At 42.7% G+C, this 15,723-nt stretch overlaps 1 protein-coding gene across 10 annotated transcripts in view; it reads left to right on the forward strand.

Moving 5' to 3' along the window:
* cenpu (centromere protein U) overlaps positions 1 to 15,723 on the forward strand; it is an 80,625-nt gene that overhangs the window by 54,345 nt on the left and 10,557 nt on the right. For all 10 annotated transcript variants that reach the window (XM_069940015.1, XM_069940071.1, XM_069940022.1 and 7 more), the window contains 5 exons: positions 82 to 202; positions 2,784 to 2,901; positions 11,576 to 11,654; positions 12,957 to 13,004; positions 13,111 to 13,172. In XM_069940015.1, coding sequence (XP_069796116.1) covers positions 82 to 202; positions 2,784 to 2,901; positions 11,576 to 11,654; positions 12,957 to 13,004; positions 13,111 to 13,172 — 428 coding nt within the window. The remainder of the gene's footprint in view (positions 1 to 81; positions 203 to 2,783; positions 2,902 to 11,575; positions 11,655 to 12,956; positions 13,005 to 13,110; positions 13,173 to 15,723) is intronic.

Here is a 15,723-nt window from a genome sequence, read left to right on the forward strand (position 1 = left end):
CTCTATTAAATTTGCTATATAAATGCAAGATGTTGTTTCGATGCTTTACCAGGAAATTAATAATTTATTGAAAATCAACAGGAAACTTCTCAAAGAAATGAAGATAAAACCTCTGGATGGAAGAAAAAGAAGTCCTTAGTCAGGACGTCATTTAGACCTCATTCCTCTCCAAATTCATCTTCATTGGGATCTGCCTCTCCAGGTAAGGATACGAATAAATGCACTGAATTAAACAATTAGTTAAAGGAAATAGTGATTGTATAATTATCACTTTTCTGATGGAGTGATTTAGATCATAAATATTCCCCCATTAAGAATAGATTGGGCTTGATGGTTCTGTTCACAGCCATAATTTGGAACTGACTTGAAATGCAAATACTTACCATAAGTTTCTCCTCAAAATGGTGGTGAAAAATAAGTATGAGACTGGCCCTTTACTGGTTCCAATTATCATCTTCCAGCCTTCCCTTCTACCTCCCCATCTGGCTTTATCGACCTTTTTTTCCTCTTCGGTTTCCACCTATCACCTACCAGATTTTGTCCTTCCCCCTCCCTCCCATTTCATTAGGCTGGGCATCTACACTCTCAGTCATAGTTATTAAGAACCGAATATGCTGGAAATACCTTGCAAGTCAGACCACACTGGGAATTAACATTTTAAATTAAAAAAAAGTCTTCAAGCTGTAATGTTAGTTCTATTTCTTGTCCCATGGATATAGCCTGATCTTGTAGAGTATTTCCAGCATTTTTTGTTTTTATTTTAGATTTCGGCATCTGTACCTTTTTGATTTTTCACTTCTCAATATGTTGATGTTCATACTTTGGTACTATAATTTCCTTCACACATGGACATTCACAGCACAAAACCAAGCCATTTAGTTGATGATTGTGTTCCAAATGAATTTCATCCCACCTTCACCCTATCAGCATATCCTTCTGTTTCATTTACATCTTAGATTTTGGAGGTAGGGAAGTTGTGTTCCAATTGCATAAAGTTCTGGTTATTCCATGTCTGACGTAGCACATTCAGTTCTGTGCATCACATCTAAGAAAAGATGTTCCAGCTTAAAATGTATTCAGTGCAGAATTACCAAATAACAATGGACTAAAATATTTAGATCCAGTAAATAGTATTTAATAGACTAACCATGTCTATTTTCATTATCCTGATTTTAATTTCCTTTACTTTTCCTTTTTGTGCAACTTGATTTTGCATTGAAATAAGCAAACTAGAATAATTTGGGTTCACTTTGCCTTAACATAAAAAAAATTCTTATAATTTTGAAATTTACTGCTGAAGTGTTTCCTTTACAAATTGTAGTATTTAGTTTCCTTTTATTAGAGCTAATCCCAATAGTTTAAATTTGTTTCTATATCCTTTACTATATCATCCATGTATATTAAACTAATCCTACAGATGCATTCTGCAGGCTAAGCATAAATTTTCACTCACTAGTCTTTGCCTGAATTATCTTTAGATTTGATTTGATTTTTGTTTTAATCGTTTTGCCACCATGATTGGAAATTGAAAATTGCATCATATTCCATGGCCAATCCTTCTTAAAGTCTGTATATTAGAGTCATAGAGTTCTATGTGGACCAAGCTAGACCAATTTTCCTCTGTTTGCTCTCTCTCTCTCTCTCTCTCTCTCTCTCTCATTCCTAACTATGTACCAATCTAAATGTCTTGCAAATGTTACAGTTGTCTCTGCTTAGAACACTTTGACTGGCAACTCATTCCATATACTAACCACCCTCTTTGTGGAGAAGGTGCCTCATGTCTTCTGATGCTTCCGGGAGGAAAGTCTCAGCTGTTTCTTATAATTCTGGCTTACTAGTTTGGGTAATCAAAACTACGTACAGAACCCCAAGTACGGTTTTACCAGTATTCTGGAGACATGTAACATGTCATCCCTCTCATGTACCTCAATGTCCTGACTGATGAAGGAAAACCCCCAAGTCTCTTTGTTCTACAACAGTTCCCATGACCTTTCATTCACCGTGTAAAGTCCTGACTTGGTTTAACTTAACAAAGTTCAACACCTTAGGCTTGTCAGAGTTCAATTCCATATACCATTTCTTGACCCACTTTCCCAGTCATCAGGATCCTGGTTGCCTCATTACAGGAAGAATGAGAAAGCTTTGCAGAAGGTGCAGCGAAGGTTTACCAGAATGTTGCAGGTATTGGAGAATGTATCTTATGAGGCAAGGTTAACAGAGCTAGAGTTTTTTTCTCTTTTGAGCAGAAGATTGAAAGTGTCTTAATAGAGGTCTGCAAGATTATGAGAGGCATATATCAAGTAAATACCCAACACCTTTTTTCAGAGGTGACAGTAGTATATAGCAGAGAACATCTGTTTAAGGTGAGGGGTGGAAGGTTTAGGGGAGACATCAGGGATAATGGATGCCTAGAGTGCATTGGAATGTGATGGAGGCTGGTACAATATGGACATTTAAAATACTGTTAAGGAAATTAGAGGGTTATGGTGTAAGGTAACAAAGATTTAGATTGTTGAGAGGGTTTATATAGGTCAGCACAACATTATGGGCCAAAGGGCCTACACTATGCTGTCATGCTCTATATTCTAAGTCTGTTATAATCTTAGATGGCTCCCATCATTGTCCACTAGATTGCCAACTTACTGTACTAACTACATTACCATCCAAGTCATTAACGTAGTAGGGAGGAAGTATAACTATTGGAAATCCTTGAGAAGAATGTGTTCATTTAGAAAACATTTTAGAATAATTGGGCATCAATTTTTAATTATTTTGTCTTTCAGAAGTTGGGCCTTTACCTTTGAAGATCTGGTGCCGTGAAGGTTTTAAGAGGTCATCAAATGATGTCACTGATCTGGATGTAGTTCTCAATGATTTTGAGCAGATTGTTACAGAGTATAAGTAAGTTTAAGGCTGGTATTATAAAAGTGAAGAAGTTCAACATTCAAGATTCCTTCATTGTCATGTACCCAAAATACACAAAAGGAATACAGACATTGCACTAGTCCAGTGCCTCTATTAAAACGTGGTAGAGAAGCAAAAGGAGGGAGTCCCTTGGAGACATTGAGTGACTATGGTTTCTCCTGCCCTCCTACAATCTTTGTAACCACCTGGCCCTATGTCCATTCCAGTGTGGTATACCCAAACTTGAGGCATCCAAGTTACCCTGGGCCACTGGTTCCAAGAACCCAATGCGATTAAGAAGCTGTCAGTGCCCAAGGCCCTCCTTGGTATCAGAACCCTCATGAATCTTGATGTTTATACGTGGTTCACACAAGCTAATCCCCTGCACCCAGCTGTGAGCCCTCTGGCTCTTGAGCCCCATGTTGGTCTGCTGCTATGGTCCACAACTCGGTAGGGTCCTATGTCCCTTTCCCTGGCCCACATACACCATGATAAGATTCTATTGTAATCTTTGATAACTATTCCTGTTGTCTTACTCTCCCTTGTTACTCTTTGCATTTAATATATGTAAAAATCTCTCAGGATTCTCCCTTAACGTATCTCTCTTTCTTCCCCACGACTTACCTCAAGGATATTCCTACATCCCTTAAAATCCTTTAAGAATTCTCTTGAACTTCACAGCTGCCACCTGTAATGTAATTTTTGTTGTTCTGTGTGTTGCAACTGGGTAGCTATGACCACCTGGAGAGGATTTGTTATTTTTATTGCAGAGGCTCTCCTTTCTTGTCTTTCCCTTACTTTGAATGGGATTTAAAGAATTCACTGAATCCCAGCTGCCTATACCAATACCTTGTATGTCTCCTTTCCCTTGATCAGCGCCTCACAATTGGATCTCGCAATCAATGTCTGCACATTCTGGTCTAATAGCATCAATGCTGGTTTTGCCTTACTTTAGAGCTTTAACTTGTGGATTATTCTTATCCTTTGAGATGGCACAGTTAGCATAGAGGCCAGCACTGCATTATTACAGTGCTGGGGCCCCAGGTTCGAATTCGGCGCTGTCTGTAAGGAGTTTGTACATTCTCTCTGTGGCTGTATGGGTTTCCTCTGGGTGTTCCAATTTCCTCCCACACTTCAAAATTTGCTGGGATTAGGTTAATTGGGGTATTTGGGTGATACGGGCCAGTGGGTTGGAAGGGTCTGTTACATCTAAATTTTTAAAAAATTCATACCTATTTTAAAATAATAATTTATGGTCCTAAACTGCTTCTCTAGTGACACTTTAATTTCTGCCCTTGTTTCCCAAGATGTAGTCGAGCATTGCCCCCTTTCTAGCCAAGCTATCTACATTCTGATTAATAAAACAATGCTGAACACTTGACAAATTCCAACCCATCCAAGCCTTTGGCACTATTGGCATTCTGTATATGGTGGGTATACACCCTAAACATCAAATGCTTCTGGCATGACAAGTACAAACCCTGTAAATTTAAATTAAACGTAGAATGAAAGGCTCACAAAATTTATGGTGAGAGTTGTGAAAAAAATGTATTCTCATTTATAATCAAAAGGGAAAAGTCATGGGTGTGCTTGTGTTGTTTGGGTTCGTGTGGGTCCCACAGGTTAAGAACCAGACCGAGGGGAGGGTACAAAACAAACTTTTATTTTGGGAATAAAAGAGGAAGCAGTGGGGTTGGTTTATCAAGTAGACCTTTAAACACACACACACAGTACACAGGGGGAATAATATACAGTTCGGAACAACGAAGTATAACTGACAAAACTATAAGAGTTACAGTAACAGACAGATTCAACGCACACGCTCTAGGCGATCGTACGTGCCCCCCACCCCTTGGTCAGTATAGGCACGGCTCTTGCTACTTAGCCTCGGGACTCACCCCAACCCAGTATGAAAGGTGATACTCACAATCCACGAGGAGTCCAAAGAGACAGAATAAAGGAACACATGGTCCTTTTATGGTTCTGGGGGCAAAGCTGGGGGGGGGTAGGTGCAATCATATGGCTAGTATGGGCTCCATTGGTGGCTGTGTCCAATGGCTTAAGGCCAAGTGCAGGGGCTCAGCAGGGGTAAACCAAGGTGATTCACCTGGGCCAATTGTGAGGGTCACCTTGATGGCTTGGTGTGAGTTTCTGACCTTGATTGGCAGGTAGTGTGTCCTCCGAATAGAAGCGCAGCAGTGCTGCCCAGTGGTAGATGCTGCCTCTCCATTTCAGCTTGTCACAAAGTTTGAATGTGAGCATCAAGAAGGAAGAGGAAAGAAGAGGAAGGTACACTAGGAGGACCATTGGAGCAGAAGAGATTGTCTGGTGTGAGCTTGCCTGCTGACACAAAGGCTGATATATGCTGATTGGCAGACTAATCGTTTCTAGCAGTAAGCCCCCCTCCACCAGACTCAAAAAGGTGGCCAAGACAATGAAATCCCTGGACAGATAAAGAATCCCCAACACTGTTGGGATAGCAATGAAGCACATGATCGAGGGGAACCCTTTCTTTTGGGAACTCTTTGCAAGAAAGTGTTGATGGACAGTTGCAAATTTGAGGTGAAGGACATGTGGATCCAAGATATGGCACATAACAGCCACTTTGATGTAACCTTCAAGGCCCTGACGGGATGGCAGAGAATGCTTCCAGACTTCCAGGAGAAAGGGGACATGGCTTCACTTTCTCAGCCACTCTTCACCCTTTCAATGCAGAAGGAACGAGTAATAACAGTGCACATGTTCAACCCATGTGCCACTCATGGATGTGCTCACTTCCTGGGCCGGAAGAGGCAAGTGAACGTGAAATGAGAGTTGAGAATAAAGAGCCAATCATCCACCCCACCTTCTGTTCGCCATTGGAGAGATCTGTGGGTACTTGGACTATGCTGGTGAGGCAAGGGTGTGCAACAACTACAAGAAACCTAGGCATGTGGCCCAATTCAGTGCAGTCCTCTGCAAGCATGTAAGCCACAGATTAAGGATTGCATAGAGCAAGTGCTGCAACTAGTGTGGAGAAGCAAACCATCTCTACTGAGCTTGCCCAAAACGTACCGCCATCTATGCACAGGCAATGAGGGGAAATAGCCATTTACCACCTCTAGTGAGGTCAGCAACCTCTTAACCTCGACTGTCCCAGCGACCTGGGTAGAGACCTAGACTTGGGGCAGTGAGAAGACCTCAAGCACATCCATTTCCAACCCCTATACCCCAGCCCTGAGGCTGGAGGCCACTCTTCCACCTCTCTCCCCACAAATACCTTAGAGGCAGGATCAATGGAGGAGGGTGCTGAACAGGATAAGTGACAGGCTGTCAAGAAACAAAAGAAACCCCAAAAAGCCCACAAAAGAAACTGGCAACCAACAGTGGGAAGAAATGGATGAAGGCATAAACAGAAGCTAGCAAACTCTCATTGTCCAGGGACGAAGCTCACGCGAGTGTCTGACGAAGACAAAGGAAGAGCAAAGACAAAGGGGTTTGAAAGGAGGACAATGGGTTATAGGAAAGCTTGGTCGAGGGATGTAAAGCACTCAGTGAACCCTTGTTCGGGAAGAAAGGAAGCTGCGCAGTGGCAGTTCCCCCACCATCACCCCTCTAGTCAGCCTGCCAGCTCAGTGAGACGATGCAGAGACTGTCAACCTATACCTTTTCTGCTCGGGAGACTGGGTCCAATGCAGTGGCTGTGGCCATGGACACACCCCCAGCTCTGGGATATCAGGAGCTGCGTAGAGGCTGTTGCCTACACATCCCCCCCCCCTTCATCCTAGCTCCAGGAGAATACGTCATCCAGAAGACACAGAAGCCGGAGTACAGACTGATCTACCTCCAGACATACCACCTGCTTCACCTGAGGAGTCCCAGAGGAAGATCACTTCCTGTACCTGAGCTGGAAAACAATGCTACAGTTCAATAAAGAGGGGAGCTTTGATAGGCTGATTGTCACTGGACAGTAAGGTTTGCGAGCTGGAGACTCCAAGGGGCCACAATGGAGATTATAATAGCAACTCTTAATGTACACAAGGTTAAATGTACTATGTGATGTGTAAGTGCCTTGCAGTATCTTGCCACAGTCACGGCAGATGTGACGTTCATACAGGAGTGTGACCTGCCTTGCCACAGGAACTATCAGAGGTGGTCATGATGGTGGCTTCATGGTTGTCAGTATGATTGGAGGGGAATGATTGTTGCTCTCCAGTCTTGGTATTCTACTGTGGGAATGCAAATTTGTAATCACCGACGTTAAGGAGGCAGTTGGAGAGTATCTACTTGTGGTGGTTCGAACGTAGCACGACAACCCACTCTGACTAATCAATGTGTACAACTTGCCCATGTGGAACAAGAAGCTAGCTGTCTTCCAGCGAGGTCTGGGCCAGTCACTCTGGCTGGTGACTTCGACAGCACCGTCAATACTGGACGATCCATGGTGCCCTTGCTTCCCTCTTCACAGAAGTGGGCGACTGTACCTACTCCACCACAATTGTCTCAAGTACATGTATTGTGGGTGATATTTCTGACATACAGGAAAGATCTGACTGGGAGGGCTCCTGTCACTGCCAGCCAGGCCAAGTCCTGGTGCTTATTAGTGAGTATTAGCATGAGGCATTCCACCTGGACAGTCGGTACAGAGAACTACCCTGCACTGTCTTTGTCCCTGAGTGTCTGCCAGACGTTCTGTGCTGACCACTGTCTGATGGATGTGATCAAAACTTTTCCACAAAGGATAGACAGTGTGGCAATGTCCAGCTGACTGGACCATCCATTGCAATACATGGGACAGATAGAACTTCAGTACATAGGTTCTAGCCTCTAGTGCCCTCAAATGTTGGTTCTACGCACACACCAAAGTGGTCAAGAGGATGAGGGCCATGTTGGGTATGCCTTTGCCCCTGTTATCTGGCGACTTGCACATGGCAACTCTTTGTACCATGTTCATAGCAGACCCTTTTCAAATTACTGAGCTTACCAGTATGCTCTTTCTTCTTAATGATGTTCCAAACTAGGTATTCATGATGACGTAGTGAACTGGAATAACAATGGCTGGACAGGAGAAGCCAGAGAGGAGTGGTGGATGATTGCTTCTCAGACTGGAGGCATATGGTTTGCTTTGGGGATCAGTGCTGAGACCATCGTTTGTCATCTATATCTGGATGATACTGTGGTAAATTGGAACAGAAAGTTTGCTGATAACACAAAGATTGGAGGCGTTATGGTCAGTGAGGAAGGGTTTCAAAGCTTGCAGAGGGATCTGGACCAACAAGAAAAATGGGCTGAAAAATGGCAGATGGAATTTAATAAAGACAAGTGTGAGGTGTTGCATTTGGGAAAGACAAAACAAGAAAGGACATGTATGGTAAATGGTATGGTACCTTGCCTAGCACCTAACTCCCTGAACTCTCCTTGCAGAACCTCCTCACCCTTCCTACCCATATAATTGGTCCCTACATACCCCCACGATAACTGGCCAATCACCCTCCCTCCTGAGAATGCCGTAAACGTGACTGAGATAGCTCTAGTTGGTACCTCCATATATTGATTTAGAAAACTTTCCTGAACACATTTGTCAAACTCCAAGCCATCCATCCCTTTTACAGTATAGAAGTCACAGTTAATATATGAAAAATTAAAATCTACTATCACAACCTTATGTTTCCTGCTTCAGTCTGCTGTCTTTACAGATAGTTATAATTCATAATGTCATAATTTGCGCTCTAAGCTAGTCTGCCTTTCCTGCACTACTCCTCGCATTGAAATAGATGCACTTGAAAACATTTCCACCACATTCAACCCATTGACTTTTATTAGTGCATGCAATTTTCACATCATCTTTTCCCTCCTCTACTCCTCTATCTGCTCTGGCACTCTGGTTCCCAACCCCCTGTAAATCTAATTTAAACCCACCGGAGCAGTGCTAGCAAACCTTCCCGCAAGTATATTTGTCCCCTTTCAGTTCAGATGCAAACTGTCCTGTCGGAACAGGTCCCACCTTGCCGAGAGAGAGCCCAATGATCCAGCAACCTGAAGCCCTCCCTCTTGCACCATGTCTTTAGCCACATGTTAAACTGCATTATCCTCCTATTTCTAACCTCACTAGCAAGTGGCGCAGGTCGCAATCCTGGAGGTCCCGTCCTTCAAATTAGTGCCTAACTCCCTGAACGCAGGACCTTCTCACCCTTTCTACTCATGTCATTGATCCCTACATGGACCACTACATCTGGCTGCTCACCCTCCCTCCTGAAAATCCTGTGAACTCTATCTGAGATATCTTGGTCTCTGCCACCAGATACATAATTCCCTGAAAGTGGCATCAAAGGTAGTTAGGGTTGTTAAAAGAGCATTTGGCATATTGGCCTTCATAAATCAAAGTATAGGAGTTGGGATGTTAAGATAAAGTTATACAAGACATTGGTGAAGCCAAATTTGGAGTATTGCATGCAGTTTTGGTTGTATTAATTTGATAGAAAGAATGCAGAGAAAATTTACTAGGATTCAGGAACTGAGTTATAGGGAAAGGTTAAACAGGTTAAGATTTTATTACCTGGAGCATAAAAGAATGAGGGAAGATTTGATAAAGGTATTTAAAATTAGGATAGGTATAGACCACACATGTCAAACTCTGGCCCGCGATATAATTATATTTGGCCCGCAAGATCATTTCAAAAATGTATTTGAGGTGGCCCGCCCTGCAGCGAGAGCCGATGCTGTTTATTGGTAATGTCACCCCCACCATCCACCCCCTTCATTGCACATCCTTCCCCATTGTAACACGAGAAATTGTTGTAACACGAGAAGCCTGTCGATGTCATCAGCCGGCAAGCCAGTTGGAAGGCTCCCCGCACAACCAGTCAGTTTCTCCCACCTGTCGAGCGGTGCGGCGGATGGGCGAACGCCTGTGATTTCCTGTCAGCGCGACGGGCACGGTAGGCTGCACACGGCCCCCAGGCAGCGCGAGCCCTGCGCGACTGGCACCAGACGGCCCTTCCATAGCGCGAGCGCACTTCTCCCGGTCGCCATGGCCTTCAGCTCTTGCACCCGCGCGGACCCCAGGGATGGCTGGTTCGGCCCTGCACGTGAAGAGAGAGATGGTGGCTGTCCGCAAAGGCTGATCGGCAGTGCGCTGGGCCTGAGTGGGTGGGTAAGCAGGGGTGGGCAGAGGGTGTAGGTGAGGAGTAATGGGCAGGGGAAGTTATGGTGGTGCGAGGGTGAGTTAGAGGGAGGGATGAGTAGAAGGAGGGGTGGATAGGGAAGAGGTAAAAGGGGTGGGGCAGGGCAAGTAGGGGAGGGGTGATTAGAGGGTGAGAGACGGGTAGAGGGAGGAACAGGTTGAGGGGAGAGGGATTAGAGGGGCGTGTATAGGATGGGGTGGGTAGAGGCAGAGCGAGTGGAGTGAGGGGTGAGTAGAGGTTGGGTAAAGGACTGGTCAGGTAGAGGGATGGTGGGTCGAGGGTGAATAGAGGCCTAGAGCCTGAGGAGTGAGCAGGAAATGCTGAGTCCTGATGCAGGCCAAAATGGACACAGCCTGTGAATGCTGACTACATCTCCACAGGGACCAAATAGGTTTCCCTCAGGTCAAGCAAAGGGTGAACTTGAGCTACCTACTCCTGACCTGTAACATTATCCTCCTAAAGTTATATCCTAAAATTTAACATTACATATGTTGAAAGAAGAGAAAACATGCAGATGTTGTTGAAAATTTTCAATAAATATTTAGTTTGGCCCTCGACTTAGTCCAAGTTTTTAATTTTGGCCCTCCGTGAATTTGAGTTTGACACCCCTGGTATAGACAGAGTAAATGCGGATAGGCTTTTTGCACTGAGGGTAGGTGAGATGCAAACCAGAGAACATGGGTTAATGGTGAAAGGGGAAAAGTTTAGGGGGACCATCAGGGGGAACTTCTTCACACAGAATGGTGTGGGAATGTGGAATGAGCTACCAGCTGAAGTGAATGTGGGCTCAATTTAAAATTTAAGAAGCCTTTGGACAGATATATGGATGGGAAGGGAATGGAAGGCTATAGTCTGGGTGCAGGTCAATGGAACTAGGCAGAAAAATATTCCATGGATAATTAAACAAAAGGGAAGATGCTCCAAGGATGTGTCAGTTTTCAATTATGTTGAAGCCCTGGGCAAATGTGATGATGCTGTAGTGTTTACAGCAGTTACCAGCCAGTACCCATATTATAAAATGGATGTTTTATCTTCTTTTGAAACCTCTTTACCCATGTCCTGGATTGGTTTGATTCACTTTTATGTGATGTCATAATAATTGACATTGTCTATGGGGCATGACAGGATACCAGTTGTGAACTTTGTTTGCCTTTCTTACAGTATACTGACTTGGAAGTATATTGTCTTTCTTTTATTGTAAAGGGTAAAATTTCAACTTTTCGTCATAAGGATTGCAAGGTTGTGTGATATGTCTCAGAAAATAACAGCTGGCGACTTAACCTTCAACTGACTGATAAGCAACACGAACATTCATGTCATCAACTCTCTGGATTGTAAATTATAAAAAAAAATTATTTAGAATATGGTTTAGACTTTAGATGACCAATATCTTGGTACATAGAAAGTAATTTATGATCATTTGCATATGGTTCATTACAGTATTTTAGACTTCAAGAATATGCAATATGTTATCTTTTAATACTATGCCGTTTCCCTCAATTTGATAGACAATCTACAGAACTTGATTCTAGCAGAAAAGTAGTTAACAGATTCTTCATTAATTTAAAGGAGCAAATCACTGAAACTGTAAGTACTGCTGGTTGCATCTTTACTGTTACAACATTTTGTTTGTATGTTATCTCTTTGATTGGGACTTTAAAAACTTGATTTGCATGGTGGAAAGTGATGAGGGCAAGATTTAACAAAACACAAAGGCAGGTGGTGGTATGTTCTAAGGAGCGTTGTTTACTAGTTTCTGAGTGAGATCTTGCACTTGATTTGCACTGATGTTATGGCTACTGCTGTAACATTTCTGGCCATCTTTCATATCTTGGGCAGCATGGTTAGCAGAATGTTATTACAGTGGCAGCAATCTGGATTCAAATCCGGCACTATTTGTAAAGAGTTTATACATTTTCCCTGTGTCCATGTGGGTTTTCCCCAGGTACTCCGGTTTCCTCCCACCGTTCAAAATGTAGGTTCTGTAAAAATCAAAAATAATGCACACTTATGCTGGAACCTCAAACAAAATCAGAAAATGATGAAAGCAGTCCTTGATTACACCACACCTACGGAAAGAGAAATGAACTGATGGATTTGAGGCATTAGCTGTTTCTCTTTCCACAGATGGTGCCTGACTCAATGAGTATTTCCAGCATTTTCTGATATTTTTTTTAAAAAATCCAAAACTCCATTTTGATCAATTTAAATTGAAAGTTGCTGATTTTAAAAACTACAGTATATGTAGACTTCAAGAAAGCATTGATTGGGGAAGTTTTTGTTGCCTAAGTAGAGGCTGAGGAAGATGTTTTGCAGATGTTGTTTGAAGGTGGGCAGATGTTGATATCCCTCATTGGATTTCCTGTATGCAAGTCCTTCAAGGTTATTTCCTTGAAGGGCTCAGGCCCAAAATATTGGTAATACGTCTTTACCTCCTATGGACCTGCGAGACTTGCTGAGTTCTTCCAGCATTTCTGTACTGTTGTTGCAAGTGCTGTTCTCTTTCTTCCCCTGACGTCCAACCACCTCTTAGATTTTAACATCAGTTTTCCATGTCCTTTTATTTCTCCTTGTCTTGTTTTGGCATTGTGCTATGGATTCCATACAATTCTATTATATTTCAGCTATCAGGAGTCTTTTAATCAGTATTTTTAATATATGATTTGAGACCTGTAGTCTGGGATGAGTGACACAAAGCAGGAGGCAACTATCTTTTGTTTAGATTGCTATATTTGTCTGTACAATTTCTCTTGGGCAATAATTCAATGGCGAGTAATAATTTCTCCAAAATACAGTCTTAAAATTGCTACCGTAACTCTTGACCTGAATCAATTTTTCATATCAATTTGGACAGACCACAAATGCTAATAGCTTTTTCCTTTTTTAAAGATACATCAAATTCAAGATCTGAAGAACTTGGAGAGGAAAAACGCAAAGGTAAATATATATTGTAACAGCATTGCCAGAAGTTTTCACATTTATGAAGCGATTGCCGGTGAATTAAAAAATGAGCTGAGGTTAATTGATCATTTTGTTTTTGCAGGTTACAGCAACCTTCAACGAGACAAGGAAGCACCTTCTAATAGCTCAGAAGGAATTACATGAGTAATTCTACATTTTATTAAATCCTTCATTTGACTTTATTTTTGAAATGAGTGCAGGTTTTGATAATTTTAGGTCATTATAAGGACTGAACTTTTGTAATGAAATTTCACAAATATAAATTTGAGTGTATGTGGATTGTTATCAAAAGGTTTGAAGAGACCAATAATAAAGGTTATCAGATTCCAAAAGAACAAGGAGTACAAAGGCATGTTATCTGAATGTCCATAGTATTTGAAACAGTGTTAGGGATTTTGTGGAACAAATCATTAAAAAGGGGTATGATTTAGTGACCAATACAGAAGAGTGGTTGGGGAGCGGGGGGGGTGGGATGGTGCAGATGACTGGGAATTAAATATCCCAGAATATCAGGTAATTTGGAAGGATAGGCAAGAAGATAAGGGAGGTGGTGTAGTGCTCTTAATTAAGGATGACATCAGGGTGACAGTGAGAGACTAAGGAACAGAATGTTGAATTCATCTGATTGAGATTAGGAATAGTAATGGGTAAAAAGAAGCTCTGGTGAGAGTTGTCTATAACATTAGCAGCACAGACATTAAAGCAAGAAATAGCTGAGGTGTGTAAAAATGCAACAGTAGTTGTCATGGGGGACTTTAACTTGCACTTAGATTGGGCAAATCAAGTTGGTCATGGCAGTCTTGAGGACTTTGTTGAATGCATCGGTGATAACTTCCTTGAACACCATGTTGCCAAATCTACAATGCAACGTGCTATCTTGGATGAGACGGTTGAATTAATGATCTTATAGTTCGGGATCCTCGCAGTCGGACTAAATTTCTCAATGGAGGGTGCAATAGTTCGATCTATAGCCAGGATATTATGCCTAAACAATGGAGACTACAATGGGATGAAGGAGGGGTGGGACAGTTGAGGAACAGTGGAAGACTTTTATAGATTTTTTGTCGTTTTTCAATAAAAGTGTATTCCAATTAAAAGCCAGAGAGGCAGCCAAGTATCACCAAGGTAAATAAGGTAGGCATCAAACTAAATGGTCATGCATACCAAGTAGGATAGTGGAAGATTGAGAAAACATTAAAAAGCAACAGAGAACCACGACACAAGTAATAAAGAAAGGGAAGATTACATAAATAAACCAGCACAAAATAGAAAAACAGACAGTAAAAGTTTTTATAATCATATAAAGTGGAAGAGGGTAGTTAAAGTGAGCATGGAGTGAAACAAGAAAGTCTGCAGACGCTGTGATTGTATTAGATACACAAAAGTGCTGATGAAACTCAGAAGGTCACACAACATCCATTGCAGGCAAAGATATACAACAAACATTTTGGGCCTGAGCCCTTCATCAAAGTATGAGTGAAAATCAGGTAGAGGGAAGAGCACAGGCCAACAGCTGAGAGACCATAGATGGGCATAAATAAGAGGGCAGGAGAAAAAAACTGAGAATTGTTTGGCGGAGGGGGTAGCTCTATGAATGTGGAGCTGCATGAAAGGAAAAGGGGAAAGGGAAAGAGAGAGACAAGGGGTGGGGAGCTGAAGGAAAGGAGATGTAGGGATAGAGGAAGAGAGATGAGAAGGGCGGTGGGCCTAACGGAAAATGGAATAGACAATGTTAGTGCCATCTGGTTGGAGGGTGCTCAGATGGAATACGAGTGGTCTCAGTTTGGTGGTGCATGAGACCATTGACAGACATGTCAGTGTGGAAATTGGGCAGGGAATTGAAAGTGGGAGATCCTCACAATTGCAATGGATGGATCGAAGGTGCAGAAGATCACAACGGAAGCACTGGACGCAGATGATCCATGCAAATTCGCAAGTGAAGTGTTGCTCCACTTGGATGGGCTGTCTGGGGCCCCGAGTGGTGATAAGAGAGGAGGGGTGGAGGTCAGTGTAGAATCTCCTGCGGTCACAGGGTTAGGTTCCGAGGGGGCAGTTGATGGGAAGGGCAGTCAAGGAGAGGGCAGTCCCTGCACAAGGCATAGAGTGGAAATGTGTTTGGTGGTGGGATCACGAAGGTGGCAGATACTGCAAAAGATGATAGGTTTGATGCGGAGACTGGTGGGGTGGTAGGTAAGGACAAGGGGAATCCTGTCCTTGTTGCATCTGAGGGTGGAAGGAGCGAGGGCAGATGGCAGAAAATGGAGGATATGTGGGTGATGACTAAGTTGATGGTAGTGGAGGGGAAGCCATATTTTTTTGAAGGACCGCTCAAATAATTGTGAATGGAAGACCTCACCCTGGGAGCAGATGCGATGGAGATAGAGACAAAGAGATCAAATAATTGAATCCTTACAGGTCATGAAGAGGTGTAGTTGAGTGACTGTGGAGTTGGTGTTTTTGTAGAAAGTCTGTCGAGAGTTTGTCTCCTGAGATGCAGAGAGATCAAGAAAGGGGAGAGTGTTGCTAGAGTTAGACTATGTGAATTTCAGGTTAAGCTGGAAGTTAGCAACAAAATGGATGAAGAAGATAGAAAACCTAAAGCACAATACAGGCCCTTTAGCCCACAAAGTTTGCCAAACATGTCCCTATCTTAGAAATTACTAGGTTTATTCATAGCCCTCTATTTTTCTAAGCT

Source organism: Narcine bancroftii, chromosome 1 (genome assembly GCF_036971445.1).
Source record: "Narcine bancroftii isolate sNarBan1 chromosome 1, sNarBan1.hap1, whole genome shotgun sequence".
In the NCBI taxonomy this organism is placed as follows: domain Eukaryota; kingdom Metazoa; phylum Chordata; class Chondrichthyes; order Torpediniformes; family Narcinidae; genus Narcine; species Narcine bancroftii.